The 17,981-nt window shown below is 40.6% G+C and overlaps 1 protein-coding gene across 2 annotated transcripts in view; it reads right to left on the bottom strand.

Annotated features, from left to right (window-relative positions):
* LOC127411723 (slit homolog 1 protein-like) overlaps positions 1–17,981 on the bottom strand; it is a 180,612-nt gene that overhangs the window by 27,457 nt on the left and 135,174 nt on the right. For both annotated transcript variants that reach the window (XM_051647428.1, XM_051647430.1), the window contains 10 exons: positions 13,983–14,051; positions 13,775–13,846; positions 13,615–13,686; positions 11,337–11,408; positions 9,598–9,761; positions 8,558–8,682; positions 8,383–8,480; positions 2,967–3,106; positions 2,732–2,825; positions 2,311–2,448 (listed from right to left, as the gene is read on the bottom strand). In XM_051647428.1, the coding sequence (XP_051503388.1) occupies positions 2,311–2,448; positions 2,732–2,825; positions 2,967–3,106; positions 8,383–8,480; positions 8,558–8,682; positions 9,598–9,761; positions 11,337–11,408; positions 13,615–13,686; positions 13,775–13,846; positions 13,983–14,051 (1,044 nt within the window). The remainder of the gene's footprint in view (positions 1–2,310; positions 2,449–2,731; positions 2,826–2,966; positions 3,107–8,382; positions 8,481–8,557; positions 8,683–9,597; positions 9,762–11,336; positions 11,409–13,614; positions 13,687–13,774; positions 13,847–13,982; positions 14,052–17,981) is intronic.

The raw sequence follows: 17,981 nt of genomic DNA, 5'->3' as shown, positions 1-17,981 counted from the left end.
TAGATCATATAGTTGGTGCTTTAATGTACCCCTTTTGAAAAATCCTGAATCCCAACAAATGTTAAAGGCTGAAATCAATGTTTATATGGAGACCAACTCCTCGGTGTCCTCTGTGGGCATGGCTTGGAAGGCACTTAAGGCGGTTCTTAGGGGTCGGATCATACAGTATGCCTCATTCATCAAAAAATACAAAGCACGAGAACTCGTGGGGTTGGAAGGGAATATTAGTGCCGAATATTAAAGTGCCGATTGTCATCTGATGGCCTCAGAGAATTGACCCGATTGAAATACAGATATAATACTATTTTGTCGTGGAAGGTGGAGTTTTGGATATTCAGGGCAAGACAGTCATACTTGAGTCGGGGGACAAAGCAGGGAAGCTTTTGGCTAGATATATAAAGCAGAGAGAGTCTTTTTCTACCATTCCCTCAGTGAAATCTGCTGGTGGTTTGTGAGGGGGATTACTACACTCGGTGACCTATATGAGAGTGGAGTGTTGAGATCCTTTGAAAATATGGTTCAACATTTTGGAATTCACAGATCTCAGTTCCCTTAGGTATTTACAGCTGCGCCACCTGCTCTGTACTATTTTTGGGAGTAGCATACACCCCCCTAAAGCGACAGGTACTCTGGGATTGGTGATTACTGCTTTTGGAAAAGGTCATGAGGCATCAGTGTATTACTCCCTGCTAATTCAGAGTCTGGGGGACGGAGCTTTTACTTCTGTCAAGAGAAAGATTTAAACTTGGTATTGGAGGAAGGAGTGTGGGCTAGGATTCTAAAAAATGTCAAGTCTGTATTTAGAGATGCAAGGGTGCACCTTATGCAATTCAAGATTTTACATAGATACCCCCTCTAGATTGTATTGGCTTGGTCTTAAAGACACACCCACCTGCTGGTGATGCCAATCAGAAGATGGAGACACAACCCATGTTTTTGGTGGTGTGTTAAGATCCAAGAATTTTGGTTGAAGGTTCAGAGTTTTATGTGTGACGTATTGGGCACTCAAATTTCATTTTGCCCCAGACTCTGTATTTTAGGCGATGGGGCGGTCATCAATATGGGGGATAATCACATAAAAAATTGGGTCCTGACCAGTGTTATGATTGGCAGGCAGATTATTTTAAGGGGATGGAAGTCGGATGGAGCGCCCTTATTTCCGGAGTGGTGTGCGGAGATGGGGAGGATGGCAGCTTTCGAGGAGGTGTCATGTAGAAGGCTGGGGTATTGGGATTTGTTTGATAGGAAATGGGGCAGTTATTTGGCATTTTTGGGGGACTCTCGGGGAAGGGCTGTGGAGAGAGAAGTATAGTTTTAATTATGTATGATTATTATATTTTCTTTTTTTCTTGTACTTTTTTTGTGTGTGTGCGTATTCTTATATGTGACCGCAGGGGTGTTCGTTGAGGGTCAGGGTGGGGTTGGTGATTGGGGAGGGGGAGGGGTAATAGTGGGGGTTAAATGTTAATTGTTGATTCAATGTATATATGTTGTGATTTTCTTTGTTATATATCTACGAATCAATAAAAAAAATTAACTGAATTTTTTACAGTTGTTTTAGGGTTTGTTGACTTTACATCGTCATGGTAACAAAGTTGTAAAATTGGCTATAACTTTACACAGATGCAGTTAGTAATGATTTTATCACACTTAAATCATGTTTATACACATATCCTTTATGTCTTGTGGCTATATTTTTGAAAACGTGAGTATTTTAATGTTCAAAAATTGGCCCCATTCACTTCCATTATAAGTGTCTCACTTGAACCAAGATTTTTGCTTTTTTTTAAAGAAAAGGAGGGACAAGACAAAATACAGTTTTGTGGTAATCAATATTATCGACTGAGCTTTACTTGTATTGAACATGCAACATTCCTTTAAATGCAGATCGTGGCTCTAGAGGAACCTGACTCTTCCCCCGTGCACTCATCATGATCGGAGTTCCCTGTCTGGAGCCCCTGAAGAAAGCCACCACCCACGCGCCCCAGACCAGGAAAAGCGTGCATGCGGCCGACTGCCCCAAGAACAGATTGATCCATATGCTATGACACACTTACTAATGTAACTGATGACGCATTGAAATTGTTATAATACACAACACAAGTTACTTAATTAACTGAAAAAAAAAAAAAACAATTGAAAATACAAGTTATAATTGAAAATACAGTCCAGCTGCAAACAGATATACTCTGCTTGACATTAGTGTTGTTCAGTGAATTAAGTGCAATTGATGATGTGGGGTTCATTCCACAAATATTAAAATGTAAAGAAAATGTCAAGAGATAATGTTGTATTTTGGGTAGAACTGACCTGTAGCCCTTTGGGCAAACGCAGAAATATCCATTAACCTTGTCCACACACTCTGCCCCGTTCTGGCACCTATGTTCATTACAGTCATCGTAGTTCACGCTGCAGTCGTCACCCACATAACCAGGTGCACATATACACCTACATCAGGCACACATTTTTTGTACTATTATATATTGAGGTGGAATAGGATTGGGACATAAGCCAGGTCGGACTCGAACCTGGGTCCCCATGTGCAATCAGCTGGTATATTGCATGAGCAATTACGCTACCTCTCTGGCACAGCAAGCATACAATTATAAAGAAACTACTGTATGCAATCATTATAGAGCTCATTAAAAAGTTGATCCAGAGTCAAAGATGTGATGTTTTAGTTATTAAAAGGCCATAAATTAGACTACTAGGTTAAAGGTGATGTAGTTACTTTGGGCCAGTGACTGTGATGAAGCAGGTGGACTGATGTTTGCAGGGACTGCGGCCAGGAGCACACATGTCCTCCATCTCATCACACATCTCCCCTATACACACACACACACAGTGACACAGTACGCTGATGTAATAGCAATACAAGTTTCTATAAGTGTCTAAGATGAGAGATATATCAAACGTCTTTAATAAAGGAGCAAACAAATATGTTCAGTCAGTAGTTCCAGAAGTACCTGTGTAAAAAGGGACACATAAGCAGGTGTAATTATTGAGGCCATCTATGCAGGTCGCTCCATTCTGACAGACATTATCTTTACACTCGTCAATGTCTGTCTCACACGTGGGACCTTCAAAGCCTGCAGCACACGAACAGCTGACAAAACACACATTTATAGTTTTAAATGGGGATCAAGTCTTCTAACTATTACACTGATGAGCCAAAACATTATGACCACCTGCCTAATATGCTGTTAGTCCTCCGCGTGCTGCCAAAACAGCACCGACTCACTGAGGCATGGACGATACAAGATCCCTGAAGGTGTCCTGTGGTATCTGGCACCAAGATATTAGCAGCAGATCCTTCAAGTCCTGTAAGTTGTGAGGTGGAGCCTGTACTTGTTGGTCCAGCTCATCCCAGAGATACTCAATTGGATTGAGATCTGGGGAACTTGGAGGCCAGGGCAACACCTTGAACTCTTCATCATGTTCCTCAAACCATTCCCAAACAATGTGTGCAGTGTGGCAGAGAGGCCACTGCCTCAGGGAATACCACTGCCATGAAGGGGTGTACCTGGCCTGCAATGATGTTTAGGTAGGTGGCACATGTCAAATTGACATCCACATGAATGGCTGGACCCAGGGTTCCCTATCTGTCACTTACTCAACGTTGTGTCAATGTAGTGACACTAGGGGTCACTCTTGGGAGCCCGAGACACCTCTGGTCTTTGATAAAAAGCCAATGAAAATTGGCGAGTGGTATTTGCATACCACTCCCCCGGACATATGGGTATAAAAAGAGCTGGTATGCAACCACTCATTCAGATTTTCTCTTCGGAGCCGAACGGTCGATATTTACTGAGCTGACTGTTCATTCACCTCTGCTGGATCTGACGGTGCATTTCAGTGGCTTCTCCCTCCTCTGCACTGGTGCACTGCAGAGAACGTCCCTGGGTGCTTCAGCAGAAAAAAGAGAGTATATTTTTCTAAAAGAGTATATTTCTCTAAAAGAGCAGCACACACGGAACGTCTTTTTAAAGACGCATCTTTTTTAAGATGCCTTTCCGATTGTGTGTTATTCCTGGTTGCTGTCGTTAGCTCTCAACTTCTGATGGTCACGATCACTGTCTTTCGTGTCTGGGCACGGCCCATGCGCAGACAGCATTCGTGGATGGATCATGAAACTCGCTGCGAGAACATGACCATGGCAACGTGGTTCTACCTACGGGTATGAGGCCAGCGCGGCTAGCACTGGGAGCGATTTGGGGACCCCAATGGGACCACCTCTGCTGGGTATCCCCCCACGGACCTCCCATTACCCAGCACGCTCGTCTGCCCCGATAAGGCTTCTGGATGAGTCCGCCGGCTCGTCTCACAGAGAGTTCAACCTCTTGTTCAGAGCCCGCGAAGCTGATGAGCTCTCGAGCGCAGCATCGGAGAGCTGGCTTCTCCAGTCGGACGCAGAAGCCTCAGCTGGGCTCCCCCCTTGGGTGCAGTTTCCCAGTCACAGGCTGATGCGGAAATGACGGACATGCTTTCCCGGGCGGCCGCTCAAAGCAGCCACGCCCCGCTCCAGTCCCTTTCGTCCTGGAAGTGCATGAGGAGCTGACAAGATCGCGGGAGGCACCTTTTACTGCTCAGTCTCGATCTTTCAGCTCCCCCGCCCTCACTACCCTCGATGGCGGGGCGGCCAGGGGCTATTCGGCCATTCCCCCGGTGGATAAGGCACTCGCGGTGCACCTATGCCCACAGAGCGCCGCCACCTGGCATGGACGCCCAAAGCCCCCGTCCAAGGCCTGTTGGTTCACGTTGTCCCTGACAGCCAAAGCCTACAGTGCCGCTGAACAAGCCACCTCCGCCCTGCACGCCATGGCTCTCCTGCAAGTCCATCAAGCTAAAGGAACTGCACGAGGGTAGTTCCGCCCCAGATTTGATGCAGGAGCTGCGCTCGGTGACCGACCTCGCTCTCCGGGCAACGAAGGTCACAGTGGTCTCTCGGGCGGGCGATGTCCACCTTAGTGGTCCAGGAGCGCCACCTTTGGCTCAACCTGGTTGAGATGGGTGAGGCCGACAAGGCACGGTTCCTTGCTGCCCCCATTTCCCAGGTTGGCCTATTCGGCAACACCTGGACTTTGCCCAGCAGTTCTCGATGGTGAAGCAGCAGACAGAGGCTATCTGGCACATCCTGCCTCGGCGCGGCTCAAGATCCCACACCCCGCCTGCTCATCTCCAAGGGCGTTCCCCTGCGGTGACTGCACTGGCTCCACTGCAAACCACCCCTTCAGGCCGGCCCTGACGTGGAACCCACCGCAGGAAGCAGACGCCACCCATCTCACAGCCGGCTGCCAAGAACCCTCGGAAGGCTTCGAAGCAACCCTGAGATGGGCGACCCAGGGACGACAGAACCCACCTTGGAGCTGGTAAGCAGACCACTCCATCCCCGGTGGAGGGCCGGGAGGAGAATCTTTTGTTGCTTTTTCATTTAATTTCGCCACATGCCCAAGTGGCTGCGGTTCCCTACAGTTCAGCAAAAGAGCAGTTTCCTCGTTCCCTGGGTCATGTACCCGGTGTGCACGGCCGTCATCACGACCACCATTCCATCCTTGCAGGTTTGGCGCTCCAGCGACAGTCTCCCCACCCCTGCGCGCTCCGCTGTGGCACAAATCTGCCCCCAATGTGACAGTCTCCATGGGTCACGAGGACAGGCCTCTTCCTCCCCCATCCCAGGCTGTTCCAGGGGTGGTCACAAGGAGCCAGGTAAGTGCTTCGATGTCCCTGAACTCAGCATGGCCACAACACGGCGTGGCACCTTGAGCTTCGCCGCAAGGCCCCACCTGCCGGTAAGTCCGACAACATTGTCCCCTTGGTCCCCCTCGCTCAGAGCTGGGGTATGGGGTATGTGGTATGCAAATACAACTCGCCAATTTTCATTGGCCTTTTATCAAAGACCAGAGGTGTCTCGGGCTCCCAAGAGTGACCCCTAGTGTCACTACATCGACACAACGTCTCATTCCCTCCATCAGGGAATGGAGGTTACACAAGTAACCAGGACGTTTCCCAGCAGAACATTGCCTATAGCATCACACTCCCTCCACCGGCTTGTCGTCTTCCCACAGTGCATCCTGGTGCCATCACTTCCCCAGGTAAACAGTGCACACGTACACAGCCGTCCACGTGATGTAAAAGAAAACAGGGCTTATCAGACCAGGCGACCATCTTCCACTGCTTCAAGGTCCAGTTCCGACGCTTGCTTGCCCATTGTAGGGGCTTTCATCGGTGGACAGGGGTCATTATGGGCCTCTGACCGGTCTGCGGCCACGCAGCCCCATGGGCAGCAGGGTGTGATGCACTGTGTGTTGTGACACATTCCTCCAGTAACCATCATTAAAAATTTCTGTCTTGTGCCACAGTAGACCTTCTGTTGGTTCAGACCAGATGGGATAAACTTCATTGCCCTCACGCATCAATGAGTCTTGGACGCCCAACACCCTGTCGCCGGTTTGTGTTTTGGCCCCTTCTCTGACCACTTTTGGTAGGTACTCACCACTGACGCACCCCACAAGCCTTGCTGTTTCAGAGATGCTCTGACAATAACAATTTGGCCCTTGTCAAAGTTGCTCAGGTCTTTACTCCTGCCCATTTCTCCTGCATTCAACACACTGACTACAAGAACTGATTGTTCGCTTATCATTTAATTTACCCAGACCTTGACATGTGGCCTTGTTAGGAGATGATAAACTTTTTTCGCTTCACCTGTGAGTGGTCATAATGTTTTGGCTCATTGGTAGGTAAATCTCACAAAGAAATGTCTGGGTCACATTTAATTGCAAAATCTATAGATAGAACATAAGAAATTATATTTTGCATAAGGAAAAATAAACCTGTTTTTAGGACAATTAAGATGTTATTCATTTTCAGGGGTGAACTGGCCGTCGGGAGCACCGGGAAAACCGGTGTGCCGCTGGGTAATTTGGGCCGGCCCGTTGCTGCGCAAGTACTGAATAATCACAAAATGACAAATAACTGAAAGTTACAACAAATACAATAACTGCAGCATATATAAAATTGGCAAACAGTAATGCTATGAGCATTACATAGTCATTTGCATAATTTATTCATTCCACAGGGAGCTGAAGTGCGGCTTGCTGAATAATGCTCACACCCGATGAAAATGCAGACAATAGACCTAACTCCTGAAAAAAATTATTTTGTGGCTATTTGAGTGTTTGAGGCTTACGTTGTTTAAAGGATAGCAGAAAAAGCGCTTGTCAATGCATAGGGCTTTTAACTTTTTCTCAAGAATCATCTGGGGAAGGAATTAAAACACTGCTGATATAAAGATGAAACAAACTTAATATGAGCAATTAATCTGCAAAAATCTTTAAGAGGTATGTTTTTTTTGGGTTTTTTTTACATACATTTATATTTGTTTATATTTATATATGTACATATTCTGGCCAACTTTATTTTCATTTATTTATTTAGATTAGCATTTACCCATAGTTATGTGGGTAAATGACATGAAATTTTAAGCATTGTCTTGCTGTGTGAAACTTTCTTAATCTAACTATTTTAAACAACATTTTATGATCTTGTACAGCTATATATACATATATATTATATCATTATACTTGTTTTTGATGATACTTGATGTTTTCACAACCTCATATTAACTAAGACAATATTTTATTTGCACAAAAAAGTTCTTTAAAACCTTTGAAGAAAAGCTGACTTGTCACAGCACCTAAAATGCACACTTTCCCTTGTACTTTCATGTACATTTTAACCTAACATCTGTATGTTGGGAAAAAAGTTGTCGGACGTTATTTGTCGGAACTATAAAGTGCTTATTTTAGTGCTTTCTCTCAAAAATCCACTCATCACATTTACAGTGGTTTTATATGTTTTAAAAAAGAAATGTCTTTTTCAACACAAAAATGAGAAATTAAGCTGGAAAATGAAATCAATGAGCTGGTGTGTTATGGTGTGGAGTGTTGCGGGCCGGGTTTGGTGGGCTGCTCTGGGCCAGAAAGTCCAGGGACACTTTTTGGTCCCAGTCCGCCCCTGCACATTGTGATATTATTTTCATGAAAATCAAGCACATTTCCAGCATGAAATTCAGTATTGCAATACAGTAATGAAAATCCTCCTGTCCTGACACACACAAATAAATTCAGTACAGCAAATGCTTAACAATTTAAATAATGGAATAGTGTCACAAATCTTAATGGTCCTAAAATAGGCAAAATATAATTTCTTATTTTTGTCTTTTGAATTTGACCCAGACATTTATTGACAGTTAAATTCATCCGTATAAGAATCAAGTATGTACTGTATATATGAACTGTCGCCTCATGTCTTTAATTTCATAATGTTTTGTACTTCAAATGACAAGGAAAATGTAAATCCATTGTATTACTGAAGCACACTCACCTATAGCCTCCATACACTTCTCCAGACATGTGACATGTTCCTCCATTCTTACAGGGCTCACTGACACAAGTGTTCAGCACTGTTTCACAGTTCTTGCCCTGCACATAACAGCAAAGGCATACATGTTTATTGTCCATCTGTCAGCGTTCACACTGATCACGTTGCGTGCGCTCACCTTATAACCCTCTAAACAGCTGCAGCTGTAGCCTTCTGCCTGATCTGTCTCGCAGGTGCCGTGGTTCAAACAGGGACTAGACGCGCACGGGTTACACTTCGCTAGTATGGCAGTGTCCACCTCACCTGCACACACAAACACAACCCTTAACCCAACATGAACATCTCCAGTTCTCCAGAATCTTGGTGGGATGATGCAGAATCAAAGTCCCTCAGATATTCTTCATCAAAAATACAAGAACACATATCTTAAAAATACATTTTTCATTTAACTAGTATGTCGATCATTACATGGGTAATGCTTAAAGAAATAGTTTACCCAAGAAATGAAAATTCTGTCATTATCTACTCACCCTCATGCTGTTCAAAACACACATGACTTTCTTTAATTCTGCAGAACACAAAGGAGATGTTTTAAAGGATGTTCCGTTTGCTGATTTCAGTAAAATAGCAGTTGATAGTGGCTCACTTTAAAGCTTAAAAAAGCCCCAAAATGTCATAAATGTAGTCCATGCGATTTGTGCATTACATTCCAAGTCTCCTGAAAGCATACAATCACTCATGATGTTTGATCACGAGACACGAAAGAACCAATAAGGTTTGATGTTGCTGATGTGTCGCCATATTTGATTTGTGCTCTGTTTACAGGAGATGATCAATTATTTGCCTTCAGAAGGCTTGGAATATGATGCACAAGTCCCATGGACTAATATTATGACAACTTTGGGTGCTTTTCTAAGCTTTAAAGTTGCAATCAGCTGCTAAAATTGACATCAGCGAATGAACATCCTTTAAAATATCTGTTTGTGTTCCGCAAAAGAAAGTCATATGGGTTTAAAAATACATGAAGGTGAGTAAAGAATTTTCATATTTGGGTGAACTGTTCCTATGAAAAACTGTTAAAAGTGTAGGGCAGATTACATTAAAGATTAAATGAAAACCTTCTCCAGTTAGCAGTGTTGTGGTGGCATCTTTTAAGTTTTTATCACCTCATGATCCCTGTCTTTAAACAAAGCGTTTAGCACATAAAGCACATCTTACCTTGACATTCAAACCTCTTGGCAGGGGTGGTTAGCAGTAATTTGCCCTCCATGCCACGTGGGCCGACACAGCGCGCAATGCCTGGCTCCTTATAACCAGTTTTCACCCAGTCAGAGAGCCAACGCAGTCGGCAATCGCAGTATAAAGGGTTTGCCCCAATCGCCCTGACAACAATCAAACATGTTCTAGGTAACCAGGTTTAAACCACATCTGACTTGAATTCTTCTCTGAAATGAGTTCTATTTGAATTTGGCTAATGAACAATACCCTTCTGTGTGTCATGCATTACTCCATCATTACAGCTAGATGGAGCTCTAGACCTTCCAGTGTGTTACAGTGATTTTTGTTTGCGTAATACAGTTTTTCTCAATCAATTTAATACATTTCTCCAAACTATAGTCAATTCTCTCAAAACAATTCACACAAAATAAATAAATAAATAAATAAATAAAATGTAAATCACAAATGTTGTTTCAGTGTGCCTTATTAGTCTTTTTGCATATGCTAACTCCAACACACAAACAATAAAAAAATAAAAAATGTAAGCTCATTAAAACTAAAGCTAATAAATATTGTCCATACAACATATCCATCTGTAAACATATAGATTGGCACATATAAACAGCCATTTTAGTCCACACTGCCTTTATTTGGTTAGAATTCTCATCAATATCACACTGTATGTCCTCTCTGGAGAAGATACACCTGAGAAGAATCTCTTGGCAAGCCTGATCCATCCATATCAAGCATGTTTATATGACATTACACAGATGGCCTCTTATGAATAGATGGAAATGAAATTGATAAAAGCTGCTGGATAGGTCTTCAGGTTAAATGGGAATCCACTGTTTTATTATTATTATTATTATTATTATTATTTATTAATCTATCTAGATTTACAATATAGATATAATCTTATTGATAGATAAATATAGCAAATTCTGTTTGATGTAGTTTTGTGTGAAGTTTAACAGTATTGAAAACAGTATGTCAAAAAGTGCATGAGTGACAAAAGATTTCATGAAATTTGTTAGATGTTGTCACCGAATGGATTTTGCATTAAAACAAAGAAAACTGATCCACAGTTTAGTCCACAAAGCTGACTGTATGAAGATTTTTGAAAAAGTGTTCTCAGTATGAGAAATGTGTGAAAATGATTGTAAAAACTGTAATACTTCATAAAACGGTGCCAACAGCAATAATTACATAGTGATTTAAAAATCTAAATAAGGTCATTACAAAAAAAGGGCATATTATGTAATGTGATTTTAGAGACAGAACTATCTGTTGTTGTATAATCTAATTTTATAATAGGACACACATACATGTTTGTATGTATGAATGCATAAGTTTACATGCACTCTCTAAAGCTCTCACAGAACAGCCACAAATAACAAGATGTGAACGTGTAAAACATGTCTGAGGACAGACAGCAGGCTGACCACCCAGTGCATGAACACCAGAAGGACACTTGAAAAATGTGTTTGTAGTTATATGTGTTTACCACTGTCTGGCTCTACAGTTGTAGCTTAAAGGTAAAACAGACATGACAGACTGAGCTGTGTTCACTCTGAGTCTAAGGCTGTGTCTCTATTTATGTGTTCCATTTTTTGGAGTGTTCCTCAAATTTGTCAGTTGGTGCCACACAAAGTATCTTGAGAAGTAGGCTCATATATGAAGTTTTGTATGTGAATGTTTGTTTTTCTGTGTATCTGTATGGACAGTGTAAGATTACTCACAGATGTGACAGTGATGCAGCATCATTGAAGATCCCGTCAGGCAGCTCTGAGATGTCATTACCATGCAGAGACCTTAGAACAACACAAGAGTGACAACCCATCAACTAAATCCAAGGAAACATCACCAGTCCAACATGGCCAGCAAATTATAAAGACACTGTAGAATAATTTACATTTTTTATTTGTCCAGGTCAATTAAATTATATTAAAAAAAAAAATCGAATTAATTACATGAGATGCAGATTAATGAATGTAATCGCAATTGATCGCATACATCAATATTTGCTCAGAAAGGCCCCCAAATAAAGATAATTCCATATATAATAATCACATTTTTATTTAGAAGATAGATAGATAGATAGATGAACAAGAGTGAATGATTTATTCATGCATATTTGCTTTTTTTTATTTTGTATTTTATTCATAATATTTAATCAAAATATCATAACTTGCTCTTCCGGTGATAGGACTGACTCCTTCAAAAGCCTGTCATGTAAATAAACCTGGCATCAAAGCAGCTAATGCAGAGATGAAGAGGTTAATTTTCCACCGTTTCCCTCTCAAAACCTTGTTTCCTACCCCAAACTACATTAGTTACAGGAGTAATAACATCGAATATGCGGTTGTGTTAGATATATTTTATGCCTAAATGCTTCCAGAGGTGATCACTACTGAGTGGACTACGAGTTGGATGCTGAAAAATATTTTTTGAGTTTATTCATATTTTTTAATGCAGACATCTTTTGGAGGTATCTTGGAATGTACAGCACAAGTAAGTTATTTTTTCTCTTTATATTTATTGTACATTTTTTTCTTGTTCGATAGGCCATTTCACTTGGAAATACCTAACAATATGGAAGTAAAGTTGGTTACAACTTCCATTATGGTGAAAAACAATAATTGGGTGTTCCCAGAAGTCCCTGCCTAACCAATCACATTTCATTATATTTTATGGGAATAGTTATGTTTCATCTTCATTTTAATATCAGTTATGTGCATTGGGGTGTTCTGTGTTATATTTTATGTAGTTTAGATAATGTTTATTGCATTATTTTAGTGTCACGTTTTAATCTGATGGTGTTTTGTGTTTGTGTGAGTAGCACTGTACACTAACATCATGTGGCCTTTAGTTACTACAGTGATTGACAATACATTTTAAAGTAAAAAAAAAGCAGACTTTTATAGTTCCAGAAGGTTGGTCTATCAAATTTATATCATGTAATATTATAAATGGTAGTGAACCATAATCCCGTAAGGTCTGAAACATGGTCACTGTATTTTTTGGTCAGTTTCTGTCAACCACAGCTGCCAGTATTTTACTGTAAATTTAATGTAATTTTCTTTTTACAGTGTAGATAGATAGATTGATAGAGAGATTAAAATTTAGAAGCATTTTCATTAGCGGTCTCACACTTTTGGGCCCCACTCAATACGGTATACTGTATATCATTCTCATATGTCTTGTTGGACACCTGCCTCACTGTTTAGGTTGGGTTTATCTATTTTCATGCTGTAGGTTTGGCAGTGAGCTCCTGCGGAATTCAAGGACACTGGTATTGCGTTACTGTGAATGGACTGAACTGAACTTTCAAACAACAGACTGCTTGTTGTTTAAGATTAGGTGGCAAGACAGCTGTAAAAGAGTAAGGTGTTAAACAAATGTAGTTTTTTTTTACTAACAATTAAGAAACACCCAAAGATTGTGTTGTGCACTCTACACGCTCTGCTTTCCACAGCTCCTTTTCAGTGAAATTAAGAAGCAAAAGGCAAACAAATGATGCAATCTTGCTTTATTAAAATAAAACATTATATTAGGGTAGATTATAACCTGGGACACCCTCATAGTCAAAGTGAAAGTGTTACCACTAGACCAAGTTTACAAAAATATTGCTGATCCATGTATCTATCCACTGACTTACAAAAGCACAGAACCAACAATGGAAAATGTAAGGATGAAGTTACAAATTAAATGTCCAATATTTAATGGAGCACTTGTGGTCAGCAACAATAACATTGTAGTTATTTCTTTGTTTTTGTTGTTTACATTCTAGTCTTGACTTGAAAATTAGCCAATCCTCTACTACAGACCTAATTTCTGGATCAATACATCACATAGACTTTGTATTAATTATCTGTGTATAATTAATATTAATTTGCTTTGCCTTTTTGTGACGTAACAGCCAGCACGTCATGGGAAGGTTAGTCCTTAGCATTAGTTCTTAATGTTTTTTTATTCCAGACAGTGTGGCATAGATAATAGAGAGACAATTATACGTACAACAAGCGGAGAGATTGAAGACCCCCGAAGGGAAGAGTCGGGATACAACGAAGAGCGTTATAGCTCAGAATCCTGCAGCACAAAAACAGTACAAATGAGACTTATTTTCACAGCTTCATTTGGGTAATAGTTTACAAGATTACTGTTGTTCAAGTCATACAAGGTAGTAAGTTGACTCATGTTGGCAAACGATGAATTGGTCAAGGTGCTGATTTTATTGTTACTCAGATCTCTGAAACAAAAACACATGGAGACCATCAAATCAGTTCACCAATGTCTGAAAATGAATGTCATTCAAAAAAGACAACAATTTAAGAGAGTTAGAAGAAAAGCAAGAGGAAATTCTCAAAGAATGAAGAGATACATACACCAGCTGCAGATTTTTGTAGGTGGAGAGCTCTTTTGGCACGATGCTGAACTGATTTCCATCCAAGTACCTGCAGACAGGAACTCACATTACTTTATGATATTCTTGTATACCATACCACATTGTGTCATCTCATCTGTACAATAGACTATGCTTGCTGGATCCTCTTTTGTGTATGAAAGGAATAGTTTCACCCAAAAGTGAATATTATATCATAATTTATCCACCCTCACGTCGTTCCAAACCTGCCACTGGTCTATAGTGGCCAGAGGCTGTCAAGCTCCAAAAAATGGCAAAATAGCATAATAAAATTATCATAAAAGTAATCAATACGACATGAGCATTACAGTATATTCTTCATGATATAAGTCTTCTGAAGCTTTGTGTATGGAAAACACCAATACTTCAAACAGACCAAAATTCAAACTTGGGGCATCGTGATCCAGACTGATCTCACTGTGAATTCGGCAACAGTAGGTTGAAAGTTCTTCAGCTGAAATCGATCTGTTCTTACTAAAATTCAAACCACTGCCCAAAGTGGCCAAAGCTGGAAATCTAACACCTTATGCTAACCAGACGTGATGCAATAATATACCAGCGACAAGCAATCTGTCTGTACACACTAGACGCGATGTGACACCGTGAATACCAACTACCAAAAATAGAATGGCCTGTCGCTCGTCACTTCGCTGTTGTGGCTAGTTACGACAAAAACTCTGATTAACATGTTGTGGCATCGCATCTGGTTAAGACATGGTGTTTGAGGGAAAATGGAACCTCAAAACCACTCTCATCAACATGTGAAAGCAATTACTTCCTGGTTTCTGTGAGGCCAGGACCTGGGTCTCGGTGGCTGCTTGCGCACCACGCTGTCAGTAGCACAACAGGAAAAATTAAACTTAATTGAACTAATGCAAAATTGTATGACAGGAGATGACACTTGTCAGTAAATCAGCAGAATTTCATTGGTATATTCGGTAGCAACATGGCAACTTCCTGTGTGATCGGTTATGAGACATGTAAGAAACAAATGGCATTTTCCATCATTGCCACTAAACCTGACAAGATTTGTCTCCACATATGCTAACATAAATGCTAATGGCCACAACAGAGGGCAAAAATGTTTGTGATCAACAAAGAACTTCTCCTTTTGTACTCCACAGAAGAAAGAAAACAAAAAATCATAGATGTTGTAACATGAGGGTGAGTAAATGTTAACAGAATTTAAATTTTTGGGTGATCTATTCCTTTAAAATTTGGCCAACAATTGTATGTACCCGGAGGAATGTGGGATGTCTGGTCTTACTGAATACAGACAGTATGTGCAAGAATTGTCTGTAAGTTGTGTGTGTGTGTGTGTGTGTGTGTGTGTTTCACTATGCTGCACAGGAAGGTTGTGTCTTCTGTCCCTCTTTTAGTGTGTAATTGACTTACCGAGTACACAGTATATGTGAAATACTGCCGGCCATTTAACAAATGTGACAAAGCCCTTCTCAGCACCTGGTCAAGGGGGCTGTTTGGGGTAATGACAGGGTGAGATCAGAGCACACCTGGAAATAGCTCTAGAAATCAGTGAGAGCACTGGCCAAATGATAAGTTTTCACACACTGCAGGCATCCGGTGAGTGCGTCTGTGTGTACGCAGATGTGAGGCAAATCGGAAAAAACCTCCTTCTTTTGGAAAAACAATCCATACATACGTAAATTAAGTATTAATTTTTAAAATTCTAATAATGCAAAAAGTTTTCTATTAGGGGTAGGTTTAGGGTGTGGGTTAGAGTTAGTTTATAGTAATTGTAGCCAGCTTTATATAGAAACAACAGAAGTCTATGGTATGTCCCCATTTATGTCCTGAGCAAACATGTGTGTGTTTGTGTGTGTGTGTGTGTGTGTGTGAGAAAGACAGAGAGTTGTCACGCCCACTTAAAATGACACTCATTACAGTCTTGCTGCATTACATACAAAGTCAACATGGTAACACTTTATTTTAAGGATCAGAAATTAGACAGTAATTAATGACAAATAACTGCACATGTAAGTAACTAGTTATGGACTTGTTGTGTCAGAGTTTTCTGCTTTAATGTTTTATTTTGGCCACTAGAGGCCCTCATTGTATTTCATTTCAGTTTCCCGCCATTTTATCATGTGTTATTGTTTTCACCTGTGACTCCTTCTGGACTGTGTATTTAAGTTGTTCACTTCCTTTATTTCTTTGCTTGGTTATTGATGTTCCTAGCCAGTTACTGCCGTAAGTTTTCTCTAGTTCCAAGTACTAAACTTTGTAAGCCTTTTTGTTTGTTCTTTCCCTGTGTTTATTTTTTGCTGTTTTTTGATGTCTTTTTCCTGAGTTTTTTGGAGATTATTTTTCCTTCTTTCAGATCCTTTTCTGGACTAAAGATTTTTCTGTTTTTTTTTGTGCTTGTCAGTAGGAAATTGTGGCTCAGTGGTAGAAATTGAGAATCTTGCACCAGAGACCTAAGTTTGATTCCCGGCTCTGACATGTTGGGCATTTATGAGGCCTTTGTAGGCTGATTTCTTATAGCCTTAAAATCCATTTACATTTTTTGGTAAATGGACGTATTAGCTAAAAACAAAATATAACAATAGAAAATATACAAAAAATTATTAGGTTAAAACATTGGTTACCAGTAGCTAGTATTGTGCAAATTACATCTTTTATAGGTTCTCAGTACACTGTGTGAATGTGCAGCTTATAGGTCTAAATATAAATATAGAATGTGCGTTTCAATAAAGCTATTAAAATAAGCTGGAAGGTACAGTGCTATTATACAAAACTGAAGACAGTAGTTATTCTCCATTTTTGTGTTGTGTTGTAGCTGAGTTTGCTTTTCAGCTCTTTTAAATGCCTTTGTTAAAATATGCATTCCATATTTATTTTCACAGTGTACTGGGAACCTATAAATGATGTAATCTGCACAATACTAGCTATTGGTAACCTATGTTTTAACCTAGTAATTGTATTGTTAGGAAAACTATGTAAAGAGGCTGTAAGGCAAGAATAAGGATTCAGCCAATACAGACATAATAAATGCTTTATAATGCCAAACAAGTCAATAACTTGTCATATACAAGTGCAATTATTAGTCATTAATTACTGTCTAATTTCTGATCCCTAAAATGAAGCTTACCAAAAACTCATTTCACCACTTCCCCCCTTCACTAATCATGATGTAGCCAAACTTAGGTGTTAACATACCCCCCCTCCTCCCTAGACAGATAGCATGGATGATTTGCCCCGTATGCCCAAACATTGCAGTTACCGGCTGGTCTGTAATTAAGTTGATTGTTTTTATTGTCTGCGCAGACCGTGCAAACATGCCATGATGTGTTTGATATCTGGGAATTCCTGGCTTTCTCCTCGTGCTTGGTTCTTTTGGAATCATGCAGTTTGGGTCACCCGTTTCCTTCGTTGTTTTAAGTGAATCAAGGTATGTATGTGTGCAGTGGGAATGCGCACTATATTTGTAAAATCTCTGTCTGTAACTGAGCCTGTGTTCCGTAGCTGGAAGTGTGTGATGGTGTTCCATAGCACGCAGATCTTTTGTGTGTGTTGCTCCAGCACCGTAAGTATGAGTTTAATACGGTGTGTTGCAATCACAGTGTTTGGTTTAATGTTTGTTTTAATGTGTGTGTGTGTGTGTGTGTGTGTGTGGGTTAGAGTGGTGTTTCTCTGGCATCTACAGCCTTTAAGGGAACACGGATCCAGGCTGCGCTGCTGTTTTGTCCTTGTTGGGGTTTTGTTTGTTCTTGGTGTTTTTTTTTGTGGTCTTATGATGTTTGTTTTGAATTTGGTTGTATAAAGGTAATTAATTTGGTATTGTGGAATTGTTTTTGTATATTGTGTTATTTGTTTGTCAGCCCAAATAGTGCTCAATTTTCTGCTACTTTGACGGAGCAGTTTGGTTTGTGGAGTCACCAATGGTGGTAATGTGAATTATTCTTTTGTTGTTGTTTGCTTGTTTTTGGAGTGAGGTTATTAA

The sequence above is a fragment of the Myxocyprinus asiaticus genome, chromosome 21 (genome assembly GCF_019703515.2).
Source record: "Myxocyprinus asiaticus isolate MX2 ecotype Aquarium Trade chromosome 21, UBuf_Myxa_2, whole genome shotgun sequence".
In the NCBI taxonomy this organism is placed as follows: Eukaryota; Metazoa; Chordata; class Actinopteri; order Cypriniformes; family Catostomidae; genus Myxocyprinus; species Myxocyprinus asiaticus.
This window is presented reverse-complemented; position numbering and strand designations above follow the sequence as displayed.